This window comes from Empidonax traillii, unplaced genomic scaffold, assembly GCF_003031625.1.
Source record: "Empidonax traillii isolate 1590-97213 ecotype Southwest subspecies unplaced genomic scaffold, ASM303162v1 scaffold566:size1034704, whole genome shotgun sequence".
In the NCBI taxonomy this organism is placed as follows: Eukaryota; Metazoa; Chordata; class Aves; order Passeriformes; family Tyrannidae; genus Empidonax; species Empidonax traillii.
Window position 1 is genome coordinate 110,621 of NW_020955759.1, and position 20,312 is coordinate 130,932.

Here is a 20,312-nt window from a genome sequence, read left to right on the forward strand (position 1 = left end):
GAACAGCTCATGGAAAGAATTTAATATCCTAATCTCTTATTAATAAGTGCCACATCTTTTCAACAAGAGTGATGAGCAGAAGCAGGAATTAGGTACTATGAGGCACTGAACTGAGACTACAAATTAATTCATTTTTTCCTAAAAGAAAATTCTGAGGATCCACAAACTAAGCCACAGACCAGAGCACTTACACTGACAGTTAACTTTACCAGTCAACCACAGAAGTGAGATCAAAAAAACATACTAAGAACAGTTAAAATCTTTGTATGTAAACAGCATCAGACTAAATGGGCAAAAACTTATCATTTGAAAAGACTAGCCCTTGTTTTTTTTTGGTGAAAGCTTTCGGAAAGAATTTTTTCAGAAAGAATTAAGAAGTCAAGCTCAAAATGTACGTTTATTTAGAAGAATCTTAGCTTCATAATCTTTCAACTAATAGGATTTTCTGCAGAATTTGCACTGTCTACAAATATATGATAGCACTATTGCACAGTTTACATGATAGGATTCCAAAATTCGGAGATGCAATGTTTACAATGGCAGTGTGGGTAGATATTTAATATTGCAGTAAAAGCAATTTAGAAATTATGAGACAGTATTAACCATATAATCTGTAAAATCTTGTAATTTAAAATAAATATACTGTGGTTTTCTCCCGTGCATGATATGATACTTGTGTATCTATTTTAATTTGGAGATAAAATGACATTCTCCAAAAGCAGAAGCCACAGTTCTCATTGCAGAACAGTGCAGAACTACAGACTGTATAAATCTTGTATATCTGTGTTTGCTTATGAACAACAGAAAGAGAATGGTGATTTCACAAGCCAGACTAAATTTGTGAGCCTGATAAAACAAATAAACTGATGAATTGTCTTCTTTTTAAAAAATTAACTAGTTGTTTTTTAGCCAAGAGCCCAATTTTCCCCCATTTAATCGTCAAAATAATGATAATGCTGCTCACAGAAGTACAGTGAGCAAAGTAATTTCTTTCAATTAACTGCAGAGTTTTATATATTATTTTTAATTGGAACTACAGACCAAGACTAATACAAGCAAAAGCAATTTCTTTCTCAGGTTTTATTGCACAATTTTGTAATAAAGATTATAGCATAAAACTCCAAACCCAATAATGGAATACGTATGTTTGCACCACTCTATCATTCACTTTCGTACCGACAGATTTGACAAGCTTAAATGTCTTTCTAGCCAATTTTTTTTTTTTTAATAGCTATTTTCTTGGAAAAGTGGCTGGTAAATTTCCTCAAACAAATGGAAATCCGGATATCAAAATTCTAGATTATTCCTTAGGTCTAAGTCAGCATTTAAAAGAGTTTAGTAATTATTTTCTTTGAGAATGGGGTGGAAGGAAAGGTGACAGGGGAACAATTTTTTCATCACAGTGAGAATAGCTATTTCTTCCTTGACAATTTGATTCTTTTACTACCCTCTGGAAAGGAAGGAAGGAAACAATGTGATATAATTCAGGCTGGGCTGAAGAACTAAAGAAAGAGAAGGGAAAAAAAAAGATACGCCTTTGGGTGGAGGTTAGAATTAATGCTGTGATATTAGAAAACTTGCACTAAGGCTTTGAGCTAATCCTCTCACACTGGGATTTCCTCCTGTCACTACAGCAATAAAAAAAGCTAACAAAAACATTAAATATCCAATAAGCAAGTTACTACAACATTCAGCATTCTTGATTGCATTGGGTTTTGTACCCAGGCGACCAGATGCCTCTAACTCTGGATCCATGTTTTCCTTTGTCTTTTTTTTTTAAAGGTTACTAAAAGTTCTTGGAGAGATAGGCTAAAAGAAAATCAGAACTTCAGTTGCTGTGATCTACTGATTTTAGAAGTAAAGAATTTAACATCTCTAAAAAGTAAAACATATCACTTGAATGAAAAATTATGGGAAATAAGTGCTGTTCCCTGCTACACTCAAACTACTTCTTTTAAAATATCAGATTTTTTGAAAATTACTGAAACAAACAGGTAATTAGGTAAACTGTTTCTGTTTTAAAATCTAATGCTTTCTTAAAGCTTTTGGTAGTCGAATAAGGTTGGTAATTATTTCCTGTTGATGCCTGTTATTTTGGAAATGAGATAATATACTTTGTAATAGTAGTCCTTCAAAAAAAAATCACTGAGGTTTTCGACTTACACAGAGTGGATTTTAAATTAACAGTTTTTATGTGGACTTAGCAAACAACTTACTCATGTTCATTGATGTAAAGCTCCGCAAGTTCATGCCAAGCTTCTTGGTCTCCAACAAATCTGTATAAAGAAGACAAGAGAAGAAAAAAGGAAAAAAAGAATGAATGTGCAAGGGCTTCTGTAAATGATCAGCATGGAAGCAAAAGCATAAATTAAATGCAAATTCCATTTTAATTAAAAAGATTTATCAGAATAGCAAAACACAATCCGTATTTTCTTGTAAGACACTCACTGTTCCAGATACTCATTCAGCTCTCGGATGGCCTCGAGATTTTTCCCCTGGGCTTTTCGAATGGCAATCTTACGCTTTCTTGCTGCCTATGGGTTGACATTAATAAAGGATTAGGCCTCATAATTCCCTGGGTTTTTGTAAGGAAAGCAATTTGACTGTGCAAATTATTATCTCAATACCACTGGAATTTCACTGCAGAGAAACTGCTAGGTTGAAGTTTATAAACACACTCTATGACATCCCACTGAGATATTGAAAACCTCTCCTTAAAATCACATTATGTACGCTTTTCTTTGGAGGCACAAACTGTATGCATTATTTCATTCAAATAAATGACTGTCCAGATTCCGATAATTACAAAACAGCAGGGGATGCTAATCTTCAGCCATTCCAAAGACCCCCACCTTGTCATTCACAAGATCCATGCCTAAGAGGAGAAATAGCCACTGAGTCTTAGAGAATCCCACAGATGCGTCTAGGTTTCCATAGCATAAGTATGGCTTTCAGCCATTTAAAAATATTCTTGTTGGAGTGCTGAATGCCATCTTTAATTAATGTGAAATACACACCAATTTCCTAAACAAGTCTTTCATCATTCTTGGAGCACAAAGCAGACTCTGCAATGTAAAGGGAATACAAAATAGCCATTTCAATGGCAAAACCTGAGCAGTGCTTTGATATGTGGGTGGAACATATTTTTATATTTTTAAAATTGAAATACAAGTTATAAGAATTATAATACATTTAAGTTTTGAAGTCCATAAATGTTGTTACAGATCACCAGAAGAAAAGACATACAGAATTCTTATAGTTGATTATTCTGTACTCCGATCCAATATTCCAGCTTCTGAAGGATGTTGGTTACAGTTTTCAGGCTTCTAGGCTGTGAATCTTACAGATTATTCTGAGTAGGAGGGGACCCACAAGGATCATCAAGTCCAGCTCTTAACTAAATGGCCCATAAAGGGATCAAATCCACAACCATGCTGTTATTAGCACCATGCTCTAACCAACTGAGAATAAAGATACACTTGAGGTGTGATTCAAAACAAAAGAAATCTTCCCAGTTCGGAGCAAACAGCACCACACCTTGGCCAGCCTGAAAGTCATCTGATCAGGAATCCGACAGAATGAAAGTACAATCAAATCCCAGCATCACACGCCTCAAAGAATGAACACTGTCCTGCCTCAACCATAACCCCTGTTCTCCTGGGTGAACACAACCACTGCAGTCAGACATGAGATAACATTAATGACAAAAAAATATAAAGCACACTTTTCTGGTAACTAAGGTCCACTGCTTATTCCCTTCATAGCTCTCATCCAATTTCATATCCCAATAAAGAGTTTATACAGTTGGGTATCACCTTACAGAAGCCTTGACAAAATGAGAACAGACAACTCTTTAGCAAAATCCTAAATTATTTTAACATTTGAATTTCAGATAGATCTGAAATCAGTTTCTTCATGATGTACCTTAAGTTCACAGCCACATATAGCCCAAAAGAGTTCTTTTATTTTTACAGTATTTTAAACATAACTACACTCCTAAATAATTTCTTATCCTTTGATCATCATTTGAACAAGTCAACTACTTCCAAAAGAGGAGAGTGGCAAACTAGTTCACGCACCAAAATAGCCCAGACAGAAATGCTTTTAACACTAACTCTAGGTTTTTTCTCTCCTTTGAGTTCACCCCCTTTACTTCCCCCGTGAACATCTCTTACATAAAAATTCAGTGAAATACTTTCTCAAGAGAGAAAGAAGTATTCTTTCTTCTGCTTAAACGTAAGGCACACGCAGGGAGAAGCTTCATTAGAACAACCAGGGGACAAATCAGGACACGGGCAGTGTGGTGAGTTTACCCACCATCATTTTTTATCCCCACTGCTTCTCTGTCACACTGCAATCCGTGAAGTTGCATACATCATTCTACTTTTACTGGCAGACACTTGGCTAAAAGCCATAAATGTAAATTTTAACTGCTGACACAGTAACAATGCACAGTTACAGTGCTGTAACAATCACATATACTGTTTATTTTATTTTGCTTTTTCTTTATTTAAATAAAGATAACTGCATAGCTAAACTTATTTTGATCTCAGAAGTCTTTTCCAACCTGGTTGATTCTATGATTCCGTGATTCTATGATTTTCTTTAAATACAAAAAGAATAATTCCACATAGTTATAATACTGCTATTACTAAACAAACCCATAAAGTAGCAACAAAAAAAAAACCAGTCAAAACCATTGTGCTCTATCACATTTTAGGAAGAGTTCCCAAAGTGTTTTGTAAAGCAGGGCATCCTCTTGCTATGGTGGGAACACCGGAACACCAGGGCAGTGTTAACTTACTATCCAAAGCTCGTATTATCCACAGCCCAGTGACCTGCCCACTGAGCCCGAAAGAGGAGAGAAGGAGAAGTGAGGATAACAGCCTGCACAGCCACAGGAGAGGATCATGCAGCCACAGCCTAAGGAGACGGGGATTTTGCAGGTAACAGGCTATCGACTTTAAAATATAGCTCTTGAGTTTACAATTCAGTTATTTTCAAAAAAGAAAAAGAAATCAAGAGACTAATCAAAAGTAAATTCCCGAGAGCTGAAATAATCTATTAAATATATAAAATCAGTCAATGCATATGACAACTTAATTTGCAATGGCAAACAGGACCAGTCTCTGTAAGTCACCCTCCTCTTTGTTACTGAGGCAAATCCTTCACTCACATCTAAGTCAGTCCTCCAAAAGAGCCTGGAAATAGATTTTTCTCTATGGCTGCTTTTTTTCTTAACCACAGCACTCCCAAGCAACATAAATCGCTGGAGCCTCACGACTTTAATTTATGAAAAGCTACAACTATTTCTAGTCATAAATATAAACTGACATTTACCTATAGCAAGCACATCATCTAATGTAATCAAATAATCAGGACAGAAGCATTTGACATAATTAACATGTTCTGGTGATAGCACTTAGGAGTTAAATAAATTACATATACACTTGACAAAATTTCCCTGCTGCATCAAATCCCAGAAAAGTTTCTCCCAAATTACAATTTTGTTTCTTATTTGAGGAAAAATAGTATTTAAAACTTCCTTTTTTATCCACCTTCCTTTTCACCAAAGATAAAGCAGCATCGGGGCTTTAAGTCTGCACTCTCGTCACCCTAAAAAATGCAGGGATAATTTATTTACAGAGAACTCTGAATTTACAGAAGAGAGGCTCAACCACTCACAACAGTGCTGACATAAAGAGGATGAATAAAATGTTGTATAGTAGCATAGAATTTTTGAAAGTATCTTTAAACACACTGGAAACAAGTCAGTGAGGATGCAGAGGTTATTTTAAAGCCATTTCTAACATCTTTCCATCACATAAATAAAACCATAAAGCCAAGATACATACACATAGGTGTTCAATAAATCTGAAGTATTCAGATCTGTGATGACAGGAGTGATATAACAAGTGAAAAAACAAGCACAGGAAAACAAATTACTGTTGCTTTTATTTGAATTCACAGACTACGCTTCCATCTGACTTCCTAGTTTTTCTTCAAATCATAAAGTCTAGCAGGTAAAACCCAAAATTCAATTACTCCAGTAGTCAAATATATACAACAAGGCCTGCACTACAAGCAAAACATGCACTGCTTTGTGTGCTGCAAACTTCTAATTTTTGTTCTGATTTATACTGCCCCTGAGCTCCCTGGGTGTATCAGCTTAAGTGCTGCTCTGTGACCTGGGGCTCACACACAGTGTGCTTGCAGAGCATCCTGAGGACAGCAGCATAACCAATGAGGATTTACACACACAGCATCAGTTTTTCTTCATTTCCATATAAATTAAAAAAAAAAAAAAAGTTTTACTGAGCAAAACCACTGGCAACACTAATAACCACTTTACCTGACAAAACCAGTTATTTGATAAGAAAAGTCAGACTCCTAGCGATTCTACAAAAGCTTTACCTAGTATTTATTTCATATATGCAATTTATTATCTGCCTTACTGACATCTGATATAAGAAAAACAGGCAATTTCATGTTTTATTATATTTAAGGCCCTTTTTACCAAAACCCTCACATTACAAAATACAAATTCACTTTTAGGGTACCTGTTGCAAGACACTAAAAAACTGCAAAATGCAGAGTACAAATCTGTTCAATCATTAATTTCAAGTCCAGCAAGAACATCAATGAGAAATTTATTTTTAATTAAAGGGATGTGAGATTATTTTGAAATCAAAAAAACCTACTAAAATTGTCACAATAAGTACACTGATAAAGATAAAAAATTAACATTCAAGAGGTTCATTTCAGTTCTTCAGAACAGTAAGATTTTTAAGAGCAAGCCTCATACAAAAATAAATTCAATCTCCTTTTTCCTTCCACCTTAAGTGAAAGGGAAAAAGCAAAACTTTCTGTGCTATAACAAGATCTGCAGTTTTTGACTGTGCAGATCCTATGACATGAATCTCCTTCTATCAATTTTCCAGAGTTTAAAAAAACCACTAAAATGGTTATTGGTTGATTCTGTAATTGCAGAATTCTTAATTGAAAGATATATGCATCTTAAAGAAATACTTAAACTGTAATCAGTATCATATGGACTTAGGAACTTCAGTATGTACACATTTATTAAACAGTGAACCTTTCTAAACTATTTGTTTTAAAGACTAATAATCCCCAATCTGGCATAAGAACTAATCCCGTATTTGTCATGATTCCTTTTAATTACCATTAAGTAGACTCAGAATGAAGTGAGGACTTGAACATTTATCAGCTTCTGTATTTTATCAGTAAAACGTACCAAGAGAAAGTCTAAGACTGTTCTAAATTTCATGGTTGCAAAGAAAGTATCAGTAGGAGAATCTCCAGGGACTGACAGGTCTAAGAAAGAAACAATTTCCTATCTGTGTAACTATTAGAGCATTAAACAAATCATATTTTTCATCTTAAAAAGAAATTTCTCAGAAATTTTAGAAAATGTGCATTCGATCCAAGAGTTTAATACACTGAAATATTTTCCTTCAAATTGCAATACACAAATGAAAACAGAAATGTAAACAGCTACAACAAAGATACAGGGAAAGAATTACACAGACATCAAAAAATAACACATAATCTGAATACAACCACAATAACAAATGTGCTCTTACCAGACTTCAGAGTTTTTCAAAGTTAGTCATGGAAGACAGTTAAGTCAGGGTACATCTTGCAAACCTATGCAGGCACAGCTGCTGAGCTGAAGCTGCTTCTTTAGGGATAATGTCAAAGCAAAACATAAAGTTTTACAGAATTCTTGGGTGCATCAATAAACAGCCTATAAAGTCCAACATCAGCATACAGCAAAGTGGTAGAAGCTATAAAGGCTAAAAAACTAAAGCCTGGAATTGCAAAACATGAAAACTGTTATATGCTAATGAAAAGTAAGAACTGTTTACATAGAGGAAAGTAAGGCTTTCCTAATCTACTGAAGTTCTTCAAGGGGACACTGAGAGTGTGAATGAATAAAGATCCATTTAAAAGCCAACTCTGACTCAAAACATAATTTCAACATGATGTTTCACTCTGAAGCTGAAAGCTCTGAAGGAAACCAAGATGCCACAGTCTAATAGGGAAAGGTCTTCATGTGGATAAATAAATTAGTCAAAAGGTATAAAATAGAGGAGACAAGAATTCTCTGCACCGAGAACCCAAAAATTATTTGTACTAAAAACTACTGTTCAGCATCCTTGTTACTAACAAGGGAAGTAATGGTGATGTAAAAGTAAATGATGATTTATTTAAGGAGTTATTTAAGTATAAAGAACAAAAGCCAACAGCAAAGAATAGAATTAAAAATAGTGAATGTCAGCATGATAAAACAGTGCCTGAAATTTACTACTGATAAAGGGTTACATATAGGATAAAACAATACTAATTTAACACACACAGAAAAGCCAGGGACAAATTAGGAGGGAGATGCTGGAGTTACAACGAACAGTTCTGTAAGATATCAGTTCAGTATTCAGAAGAGGTCTTAAAAACATCCAAAAACCCTGCCCCAAAACTCCAAACAGAAAATACTGTGATCCTGGAATTATCAGAAAAGAATACAGAAGAAAACACATCAGTGGCACCATTTTGTTACTTGTAACTCCTCAATACTCTTGTATTTTTTAATACTGACTGCTGTTCTGTCCTCTCATTTCTTACCGAAATATACAGAAAAAAACCAGAAATGACACTCAGAACAGCAACAGGGTTTCAAGGCACAGAATAGCAACAAGAAATGCTGGACATTAGGACTTCTTAAGCTTACAGGGAAGAAAAGAGCAAAAGATATCTAAGTCATGAGCATTAATAAAGTCAGCAGAAAACAACTGTCAACAGTAACATAAGAATTTAGAGGTGTTAATTAAAAAATTATAAAATTTAATTTCTGAATGATGTTGTAGAGACAGGCAGAGCAAACTTTCACAAGTTTAAAAATAAATCTATGCAGAAATTTCATTAAGAGCTATTAAAAACAGAGTTATCACTTCTGGCACAGGAAAACTGCAACACGAATAGAAACTGGTAGAACAGACCAGAGCAGACTGTGATTGCCCTGTTCCTTTACTCTTCTCCTATCTGCTATTGGTCACTGTCAGACACAGGACAAGTAAAATGGACTTTTGCCACGACTCAAGTACAAACTGTTCTTATGTTCTCAAATACTAATTTTAAGGGACAAAATCTCCATCAGCATTTAAAAGAGACTCAAAACACGGGAAAAATGGTGGAATGCACTCTGCTCTCTCCACTGATCATCATCGAAGAAGAAGAAGAAAAAACCCCTGCAAATGTAAATAATGCTCTGTCAAAAGCAAACCACATTTCTTTAGGAACCACATAGCGCATTCCTGGCTTAGGAACCAACTGAAGGGGCAGCTGCACTTCTTCACCTCTCTCACCAAATCTATCCTGTATCAGACACAATGCCCAGCTCTTTCACTCCCTTAAAAACTACCACCATACACATTTAAGTTTAGGACTAGTTGTGTCTTTCCTGGCAGTGCTGCCAATATATTCACTGAAACATACACATCACCTCAGAAAATGCCCTTTAGCAGATAATTCATTTGGTGAGCAATTTTCCTTTTTGCAACTTAGAGCATCCTGTAGGTCAATGTACAAAGCTGCAAGATCTTCACAGGATGTCTCTGTTCAAAATAAATGGCCAGCTACTCCAGCAATTTTAAAAGAATTATCATACTTCAGATAATAAATACCCAATGATCAAAAATAGTGCTCATTATTCTCATCTTATTTACTAGAGACAAGGAGCTGTGCGGAAAAAAGTTACCTATACAGTGAATGGTCATAATGCACAATCACAGAAAGAAATTAACTCCGATGTTCATGAAAAATAATTGCTATTTACATGATACTGGGGACTAAGATTTTGCTCTGAATCTTCCCAGTATTCTGTATCCCCATAGGTCTTCTATCACCTCCTGTGCCTCTTCTGAAAGCTGTCTTTCTACAGCTTGTCTACAAAAAGAATCTCAATAGTATGGGAAAGTGTAAACTCATGTGACCATATGAATACACTTGTTCCTGTCCACTCCCATAAACAACAGAGCTGACAGTGAATTATTTTATAAACACTGTAAGACACCACCCTCACTCAGAACACCATCTTATTATGTAAATTTTAGTTTTTACTTCTTTGTTCACACAATTTTATTATTAAATCCATGAAGTTAATGAGATTATCCACATGCCCTAAGTTAAGCAAGCATACAGAGTGTCTTCTTGTATTAAAAGCTTAGTTGAAGAAGTGGCAAGAAAAACAGCAGAGGAATTATCCTAATAAGGACATCAGATTTTCTGTGGATTAGAATTAAGGCAGAACTGTGTTTGTCTTATCTCCCTTTCCCCTGGTGTTGACCAAATCCTCTGCAATCATCTTGATGGTTGAGCTGAATAATCAGGAGAAACTACAGATGCACCAAGATGACAGCGGAGTGGGACAGACACCAGACTAAGTCTTTACACATGAACTCAATTTCCTTTCTCATTATGAATCTTCTTTGCACTCCTGGACAGGCTACCTCAAGAAGGGCCTGACTGCTGCCTAACTAAAAGTCTTTTCTCTAAAGCAGAGCAGAATAAGGATTTCTCAGTGAAATACATTAACAGCAAAAACAAATAAAAAAGTCCTAATACCAACACTACTAAAAACCAACAACCCTCTTTTTTTGTTCAATATGTTCAGAACAGAATAAGCATTGTATCTGAAGCTCTACAAACAGCTTAGTCACTATACATCATCAGTATAAAGATTTTCAATTGGATACTACATGAAATTTTAATTAATAAAAAAGGCCCTGCAATAGAAAATATTATGCAGCCTTCATAACAGAGTAATCAGCCAGTCTGAGCTCTAATATGCCTTCATTTCAACAAAATGGACAAAAATGGAAAAGGTTCCAACTCTTAGGCTACTGAAATGCACGCAAGTTGTTCACTTCACAGGAGTCACATTTCATTCATTAAAGTCTTTAGAAGAGACTGACCATTACTCAACGCCTACATCCTTTGAAAAATGAAACAAAATCTCTGAAGTGACATTAACATTGCTCCATTGTCAAATGAGTCATCTTTTTTCAGCAAGTAAGCTCAGAGTGAGATGAAACACTCAGAGATGATATTTTATAAACAAAGACTACTTTGAATTCTATCGGAAGAAATGAAATTAAATAATTACTGTTATCTTAATTTCAGTGTTTGGCAAGCAACAAAACCTTATCCAAAAGTGTAAATGTCCATTTACATAATTTAAGTTCAAAGTTCACTTTTCATACTGGAAAGTCTGCTATGTGTCTAAAAGAGGTAATTTTTTGGAAAAGCTTTTTCTGTGCTTCTATCTGATGAGTCAGCACAAGGTATGATTTGTACATGATTCGTGTGAACAAATGTCTATGTTTCATTTCAAGGACTTGCCAAAATGTCTAATGTGTATAACCAACTCCGTGTGTCAGCAGACCAGAAGAAATGTCTATAAGGTAAGGTGAGTGCCAAGGCAAACTCAGCAACAGTTGCTTTTTTATAATCTTGAAATATTTATCTTCCTACTGCAGCCACATGTCTGCATGGAAATAATTAACAGGTAAAGGACACACACAGATCTGCACATGACAATTTATCAAAAATTTCTACTTACCTTTCACTCTTCACATGTAAAGCTCAACCAGCCTATTCTACAGTTGTACAACAAGGAACTTTCACTTTGCATTTAACACTCTCCAATCCTATTTTCAGATCTTAAGAAATCCAACCATGCAATGTTCTAATATTTACAACTTATGCTTCTAAATATTACAACTTTATGGATCTTTATGAATAATCTTGCATTTTACTTATTTTAATATATCATTTTGTTTTACAAAACCATCCAACAAACCACTTCGATGACGTCAGCTATGTTGGACAGTTGAAGAGTAACACTGCCAGAAGTGCACACTTCAAAGATCTGTGGTCCAGAGAAGTCACTGTAACATGGTGCTCCATCTTCCACTGGCGTCAGCAAAAGGTCATTAGGTGCACCTTGGTGAACTGTTCCTGTGACTTCACTATAAATGGTTCCATATTGGTTTACCATGGCTCTTACCACTTAGTGTCTCTGAAACTCTTTGGGCCATACACTCATAAAATGCATAATATTTACTGTGGACAGACACATATCTTGTGCTCAAAACTTCTTGAGCTCAAACTTCTACTGCTCCAAGGGGAGTGAAAAATAAGAATGAAGGACTGAAATAGTTCTTTTTGTTCTTGCACAAAACCTCTCAGTTTTATCACTGCTAACAGACAGACTTAAACTTACCTGTTGTCCAAGTGCTTGACTTGGTACTTATGTTTTCAGATGTGTTGCCTTGAAAGTAACTTTCCGGTGGTTTGGGGGTGCTTTTCATTATTGCTGCTTGTTTTTTAATTTGTTTTGTGGGGTTTTTTAATGATTTACTTACTTTAAGTGATGGCACTTGATCTACATCCAGCTCTGGCATACCCTAGTTAATCTCAGTTATCTGTGTTTCTGTGTATTTTCCCCTCCTGAATAGCCCATCAAATAAGCTGACCAAAGAAAGGGAGAGGTTCAACACATACCCAGGAAAGTCTGCCTGAGACTGCCAAAACATCTGCAATAGCCCAAGTATTACATTTACGCAGAAGTTTACCCAATACATAGTTCCTCAAAACCAAGTAACACAAACATATACCCTCAATCATTAATATTAATTAGCTGACTTTTCAACACATCACCTAAAATTTGGAAACTCCACAGTTTCTGCATATTTCTAGTTTTATCCTTGTGTGAAAAAAACACATGAAAATATATTGCTACCAGTTTCCCTAGACTTTTATTTTGGCATCTAATAGCTCACTGTGGCCTCCACAACCAGTTTTCAAAAAATGCTTAAAAGAACAGTACAGTCTGTCTCAGATTTTGTTTTATACAACTGGCATGCTTTATGCATTTTGATTCAAGAGCTAGTAAAGTGCCCCAGACAATAAATCAAAATAGGTGCTATTCAAGCACTACCTGAATGTATTCATAGCTAATCTTTAAGTAAGATAAAGCATTAGGAATACAAAAGACACATGGCAGACTATACTGGTCTTTTAAATACAGAATATTCAGGAACATGAAACAGCTGAAAGGTCCAATCTAAACGCTACTAAGACTGCTGGAAAGATTACTAGTTATAACCTTGTCTTTAAAATCAGTGTTTAAGCAAGTATTACATCACATCTTCTCATCATGAAATGAAGGTAACATAGGTTATTATACTAGGAAACTAAAGGAAACAAATACAGTAATATAGACACACATTTTTCCATAGTGAAACATAGAAAATAGTTAAAATTTCAAACAACAAATCATTTCAGTTTAGAATTATCTTTTAAACTTACTGTATTAGTTGAATCTTCTTGTAAAATTCTATCATATAACTGGATAGCATCATCATACCTGTTCAAAGAAATTATTTGCATTTATTTCTGCTAAGACAGAATTCCTGACTTTTTGACTGTCCTTCAATAGTTAATAACCCACCTGCACTTCTCACACTGAAATATACATATACTAAGCAAACTATATTTATAAAAAAAATCTTTTGAATTAGTGCTAAATATCAACAGCAGTATTTTATGTCACCAAGTTAAAAAAACCATACAGTAATTATTTCATGGAATACTGTTTCAGCAGCAACTTAGGTATTTTACACCCAATATCTTACTCTCCTGTCCTTTCTTTTTCTATACCCAACAGATCCCACCATCACATCACTACTCTCCCTTTCACATCTCCCAAGAAACAGAAACTCCAAAATTTGAAAGGCCACCCAAAATAATGGCATTTCACTTCACTGTTGTTAATTTGAAAATGCACGTTTCTTCTGTTCTGACTTCAAAAAGTAAAAACAGCTGCATACATCAAACTTAAAAGATATACAGAAGAATCTACCCCAGAATATAACATAAGTCTTGAAAGAAAATGTTTTTCACCATTATTTTTAATATTTTTTTTAAATTAATTAATTCTGCTATTTGAAGTATGCTCAAAACAGGTTACTTCAGGTGCTATGAGCAATTCAAACCTTCTGAGAAACAGATCTTTGTGTTCAATCAGAGGTGTACACGACCCAAACTTGACAAATGAAATAACTCAATTCAAAACACATTTGACTACACAGCTGTTGTGCTATCACCACAGAACCAGAGCATACATTGTGTCTTCACGTATAGTTTGACAAGAAGTTTTTCAGTGGTACTGCTGATTGATTTTTGATGATACACACTCCTTCTCACCTTGGCCACTCATTACGTACTCTCACTGCTCCCTATGCACAGCTCAGCTGTCCAGTCCAGTTACCATAAGGTATGAGAGGAAATGTGAAAGGAAGTGCAAAAGGAGAAAAGAGTAGAATGTGACTGCTACAGACTTGATCAGATGTGCTGTAAAATGCTGTACTCATGTTCTCTGTTAGTTGCTACCTTATCAAATGCAATTTGGAAGACTGAACATGATGGTCATAATCCCAGCTCTACATGGTGAAGTTCCAGGATATTATTATTTTGATTAGCAAGTGTCCACAAGGATGTCTCAGACTATGGGGATGTTCTTCACTGTTTCCTCTTCCAGTTGAGGAAAGCAGGATCCTTCGTAGATCCTACAAGTCACTAACAATTTAACAAGTTCACTTCTTCAATTGAAAATATGACCAGAATTTTCCTAGACTTCTTTTGTAGTCAGTGGAGACAGACAAGACTTCTCCAAGGCATGGCTTAGAGCACCTGCAGATGGGTTCCTGTTCAAGACAACCCAAAGCTGAAGCCTCTGTCTTGGACTTCTAAAGAAAATCCATGAAGATGAAACCTCAGCTTTTGTTAATGCCTCTGCTCCCTGATACTCCAGTCTCAAGGATCTATCCTGAAGGATTACTTTTGTCAAGTAATTTGACGAGCAGTTTCAGAAAACTGTGGCTCAATAGCACTTCACTACTGGAACCACACATAATGTTTGTGCAGCAGACATCTCCCAATGCATTCACATAAGGCTGAACTGAATTATGATCTCTTGTACTTCAGAATAGGTTTCAGAGGGGGGAATATCTGTTGCCATTTTTTCACTGTCTTCCTATCCTACATAACATGCAGACAAGAGAGTTAAGCCTAATTCTTCAAGAATACTAATTTAGTATACAGTGAGTGTGAAATACGGAATATCTAGACGCCCTGAGATGACTCCTGTAGATGAAGCCCAGTTATTCCTTCTTTTTGATCCATGCAGTGGATAATTAATGGTGGCTCACACCAAATACCATTTTCAAAGTTAATTTTGCAAGAATGTAATGGAAGAACATTTGCTATATAAATACATTTTTAAAAAGCATTTAGGGTGTACTTCCAACTCCTTTGTATCAAGATGGCCCAAAGGCTCCAAACCTCACCAACTCTGTATGCAAAATGGGCACAGAACGGACTTGCCAGTATTCAAAGGCACTGAAAGCTGGAAGGCCTTCTCAACACCCATGACAAGGGCTTCAGAACAGAACGTTGACATTGATGATGTAACGAAGGAGAAAGGTGGACAATGAAGGTTGTCCACCATCATCCTCAAGCCTTGAGATCATTCATCTTGGAAAGATGTAAAGTTTTAATGTGTTCACTATTTTAATAATTCCTTTTAAACTTCATATGTTATAACCATTCTATAGGATATTTCGAAAAGGACAGTCTGATATTTAGGTTCTGCCAGTCTATTCCATGTGTTTTTTGAGTTGTTTCTATAACAAACCCTACAGACTTAATCCTTATTAAGGTCATTTACCCACACTCAGAAAACAAGGGTAAAGAGCTGCACCCTGCAGTAACTCGGAGCACAGGAAAACAATTAAGGTAAAAAAATGACGGCACTGATTTTCATATGATGCTCTGAGAGATGAAACATATTGCTCACAGCATTTGCCAAAAAAGTGCGCAGTGTTTTTCTGTATAAGTACTTATGCTGTCAAGGAAGACATCTTTCTGACCTAGGAAATCTGATGGGAAGATTGCAAAAATGAAATACTGCATAGTACCTGCAAAAATGTAACACAGACATCTAAAAATTATAATATGATCATGGCACCACTGTTATTTCCTATAAAGAAACCGCCCAGCATTGTTTTCCCATGACTTTGCCATGACTTCATGTTCTGCGTGAATGCTTTTTTAAGAAAGAAAAAACACTTTTCCAGACAGAAAGTACATTTCTAAAAACTCAGGTTTTACCTTTCCATAGCTTCAAATCGCATTCCAGTTAATCGTTTAACTCTGTGGCTCCCAGGAAATTGCCGCCTTAGTTCCTGAAGACAAAACTATACAAAGAACCAAAAATACTATTGTGAATACAATAATCTACACAGAAGCTAGAAGAAGACAACAAAAGAAAAAAAAAAGGAAAGAAAAAAAAAGGTCTCGGCTGATAAATCAACAACCTGGAATGGCAGTTTTGAGTAAAAGTAAATACCAATTTTTGAAATAAGCAACACATTGATAAAGAGAAGGTCAGAAACAGAAACTCTGTTAGAAGAGAGAGTTTTAAGAAATATCTTCCATACAGGTCATTAGATTATGAGGTCCCCTGGGAAATAGTTATTTGCCTAGAAAATTAAGCTCACCTACTGAAACAGAGCTGATACTATTAAAACTTCAAGTCTTCTCAGTTGCTGCATAATAACACAAGACAGTAAAAAAACAAAATAAAGACAGTAAGAGCTTATGTGATATTTCTTTAATAAAGGGATATCTCACAATGGAACAAACTATGCTAATACAATGCTCTGTGTTTATTTTTAAAATAAAACTTTGAAATCCAAAGAAAATGTTTGTCACTGGCTTGGGTACAGCCTGCTGGCAGAAGAGGCATAGTTTTTAACTCCTGAAATCAATGAGACACCTGGGATGGATAAAAAGAATTCATCACAGGCAGATTTCTCTGGATTGGTGAAAAAACATGTTTGGTAGAGGGACTGAGTCATAACTTCCCCAGAGCAAACTAACTTGTAGCCATATCACGAACATGGCTAGATAGCATTGCAAAGTTTGTAGCCGACTCATTATGGTGGGAAGCAGAACAGTCCACAGGCTCTCAAAGAGACCAGTGGTTTGAACCACATTAAAACCTTCACACTGAATTCTCCTCTTCTAGACACTTTATACAACTCAGCTTTGAAACTTCAGAGCTAAGGTTCTAGCAGAAGCCTATCTACATAATCTCTTCCATCTCATCACATCCCATGGTCAAAGGAAAAAGAAGTAACAGTTTGTTTTTGTAAACATGTTGCTATAGTACATCCAAGAGGAATATTCACATCTCTTCCAGATGCTCAAAAACAGAGAAGGATGAGAGAAAGGAAACAGTAACCAAAGTAGCAACGCTTAGCTTCAAGTAAGCACAGACTATTTTCATCACAATCAACTTAGTTTGCAATGGACTAAGATCTTAACAGAACAATTTCACATAGAAAGGCTCAGGTTTAGTACAGAAATGGTTTACTGGCACTTTGAGTGAGGTCTAGGTGAACTGCTGCTGCTCTAGTCATAAAAAATTACATGTAATTAGCAGCATGTTATATGATGTCTGAATTAATCAGTGAACATTCTTAAGAGACACGAAACTCCAGAAGAGTGGTTTCACTTCAGCTTTTAAAATCCAAACAACCTTACAGGCTTTAAAAGAACTTTTGTGGACAATAAATCCACCTGTGATCCAGTGATCAGGGAATCCTGAAGGATGGTGATTTTTAGTATAAAAACACCTACTACTTTTCTCCAATAAAATGTTCAAATAAGAAAAATTGTAACATTTACAATAATACTGAACTCCAAAATCTGTAGATGGGCATTTACATTTAAAAAAAAGTCTCACTGACAATACAAAAGAACTAGTGCACAAGTGCAGGAGTCATACAAGACTCATACAAGAACTGTTCACATTAGATCTGAGTACACAATCATTACCCAACCAAACACAGCAGCCAGAAGGCCAAAATAAACTCCTGTAGATTATAATACCAGACAAAACAAAAAGAGCATGAATTAACTACACTAGCTATATTTTCAAAATGTTCTGGACTCAGAAGCACTGAATATCCTCTTTTTAAACTTAACTTGTAATCCCCATAATCATTTATGCTATTGAGGACTGGTTCTGCACCATATCAATAATCTACTTTTGAGATTCTCTCAGAAACTCAGCAGTTACAATGGCAAATGTCATTCGTACGTGAAACTTGAATTTGCACTTAATTTGCATTCCGACTTTTCAGTCACGGGTTTTAATTTTAAAGGACTGACAAAAGCAAAGAAATATAAACCTGAACTTCAGCAGGTAAAACACTGGTAGTACAAGTGCTGCCAAGGGGATTGCACTAAAACGTGTATGAAACAACTGGCTGATTGCAGCAGGGACACGCATTACAGAGTCATTTTGTGCAGGACAGAAAGGACCTGCACAAAGAAAAAAAAGAAAGAAAAAAAAAAGTCAGATAAACCACTCTGAAAACTACCTCAGCCTTTTCCTTCGGAGTAGATGAGACCTACTCCCCTAAGCACAGTGCATCGCAGTTGTCAAGAGCTCACTGCTGAATAGTTCCAAAGCTGTTTGTCTACTTTGGAGCTACAGCTGCAGTAAAATGCCACATATGATGTTGACTTGTTTGAATTAACTACTTCTTTATTATAAATCAGTCAAATTAAAAAGTAAAAAACAAGCCTAAGGTTTCCCTCTAAGCTTTTAACCTCCTTTCTGAGCTGCATATGAAACACTGCACTCCCTCATCTCAAGCATTATTCCTTAAAGGGCACAGAAACTGAAATTTAAAATCCCTGCCAGGGTTAGTAAAAACAAAGAGTGTTTCACAACTGATCTTTCAACACTGGCTCCTTCAACAACTTTGTGAAAGTCTTCCTTAAAGGACCCTGAAAATAAAGACCAAAACCCTTTTACATATAAATCAGGACACAGAAATGTATTTATTTAATCAGTAAGTCTATTTGTTTTTGTTTGAACAGACAGCTATACTACAGCAGTATTTTCTTCTGAGGAACAAAAGAGAGGGAATTTCAGTGGGTTCACAACAAGTTCAAAGTCTTGTGCTGTATTTTTCAGCATACTCCATTTTACCATATACATATGGGATGCAAGACAAACTTATTCTGCCTACTTTCAAAATGCCCTTCTCCCAACTGCATCCCCTTGCATTAAGTTTTACCCAAATGACATGACAAGAAGCTCAAAGACTTTAAGAGGCATTTTGCCATTTGACTGAGAACAAGGCACTGGAGGAGTAATCCCCGTGAAAGATCTGAAGCCCTGAAAATGTCTTTTTACTTAGAATAAGCTCAAGCTTGATGGCTTTCAGGGCACAAGACAAGCCTCTGGTTTCTTCTGACTGTCGTGTGAAGGAGCGGTAAAAAGATTATTAAAATTTTCCTGCAAAACACACTTTTTCTTTTTCCTGTTGATGCTTTTAAAGGATTAGCTAAGCTTACTTGTTTTTTTTTTTTTTTTTGTTCAGTGTTTTTTCTATTTTTTAACTAACGAACATATGTTACATTTTATCTAAATTGTTATTTGTATCATGCAAATAAATTTGCATAAAAATTGACAAAACTCAAATATCCACTAATAATATTCTTATCAACAATCACTTTATAAATTGGATTGCAAGGGCCCTTTGCAGTTCACTGCTCCAAATGCCACTCAAAACACAGCCAGTTTCCAAGGGAGTGCAGGGTCATATCCCAATATATTTTTATGCATTTCCAAAAGAGATTCCACAGTTTCTCAGTGCCCTTTGTCATAAAGTGTTCACTAAGTTTTCCCTAAGATCTAATTGGAATTTCCTTTGTTGTTGCATATGTCTCACACTTTTTTTGTACATCTATGGAAACATGTGTCCACCTTTTTTATGCCTCCCCATTAGTACTTATTCAAAGACAGCAATAAAATCCCTTCTTGGCTTTCTTGAGACTTAACAAACTCAGATCTCAGCTTTTCCTTATACATTATGCAGTGCAGCTCCTTATTCATCTTGAAGACCTGCTCCAACATGTCAATGACTTTCTTTGATGGCAGCCAACATAACATATAATATGATATGTATGAGTGGACATTTTACCTCAAAACATTCAAAAAACCAATATAATTTGAGAGGTTTTCAATAAACAAACACTCTCTGTAAAATATGGCAACCTCAATATTATTCTTGACATTTAGCCCATACCAGAGTAGCTGTAAATACTTTCATGGCTATTGGAAGAGATGTGATCTGTCTAAACAAAAGTTA

At 35.6% G+C, this 20,312-nt stretch overlaps 1 protein-coding gene across 1 annotated transcript in view; it reads right to left on the minus strand.

The window, feature by feature from the left end:
- The window catches only part of EMC2 (ER membrane protein complex subunit 2), a 38,926-nt gene that overhangs the window by 11,983 nt on the left and 6,631 nt on the right, over window positions 1-20,312 (minus strand). The window contains exons 4-7 of the mRNA XM_027897895.1: window positions 16,252-16,337; window positions 13,390-13,447; window positions 2,449-2,534; window positions 2,217-2,276 (exon numbers count right to left, since the gene is read on the minus strand). Coding sequence (XP_027753696.1) covers window positions 2,217-2,276; window positions 2,449-2,534; window positions 13,390-13,447; window positions 16,252-16,337 — 290 coding nt within the window. The remainder of the gene's footprint in view (window positions 1-2,216; window positions 2,277-2,448; window positions 2,535-13,389; window positions 13,448-16,251; window positions 16,338-20,312) is intronic.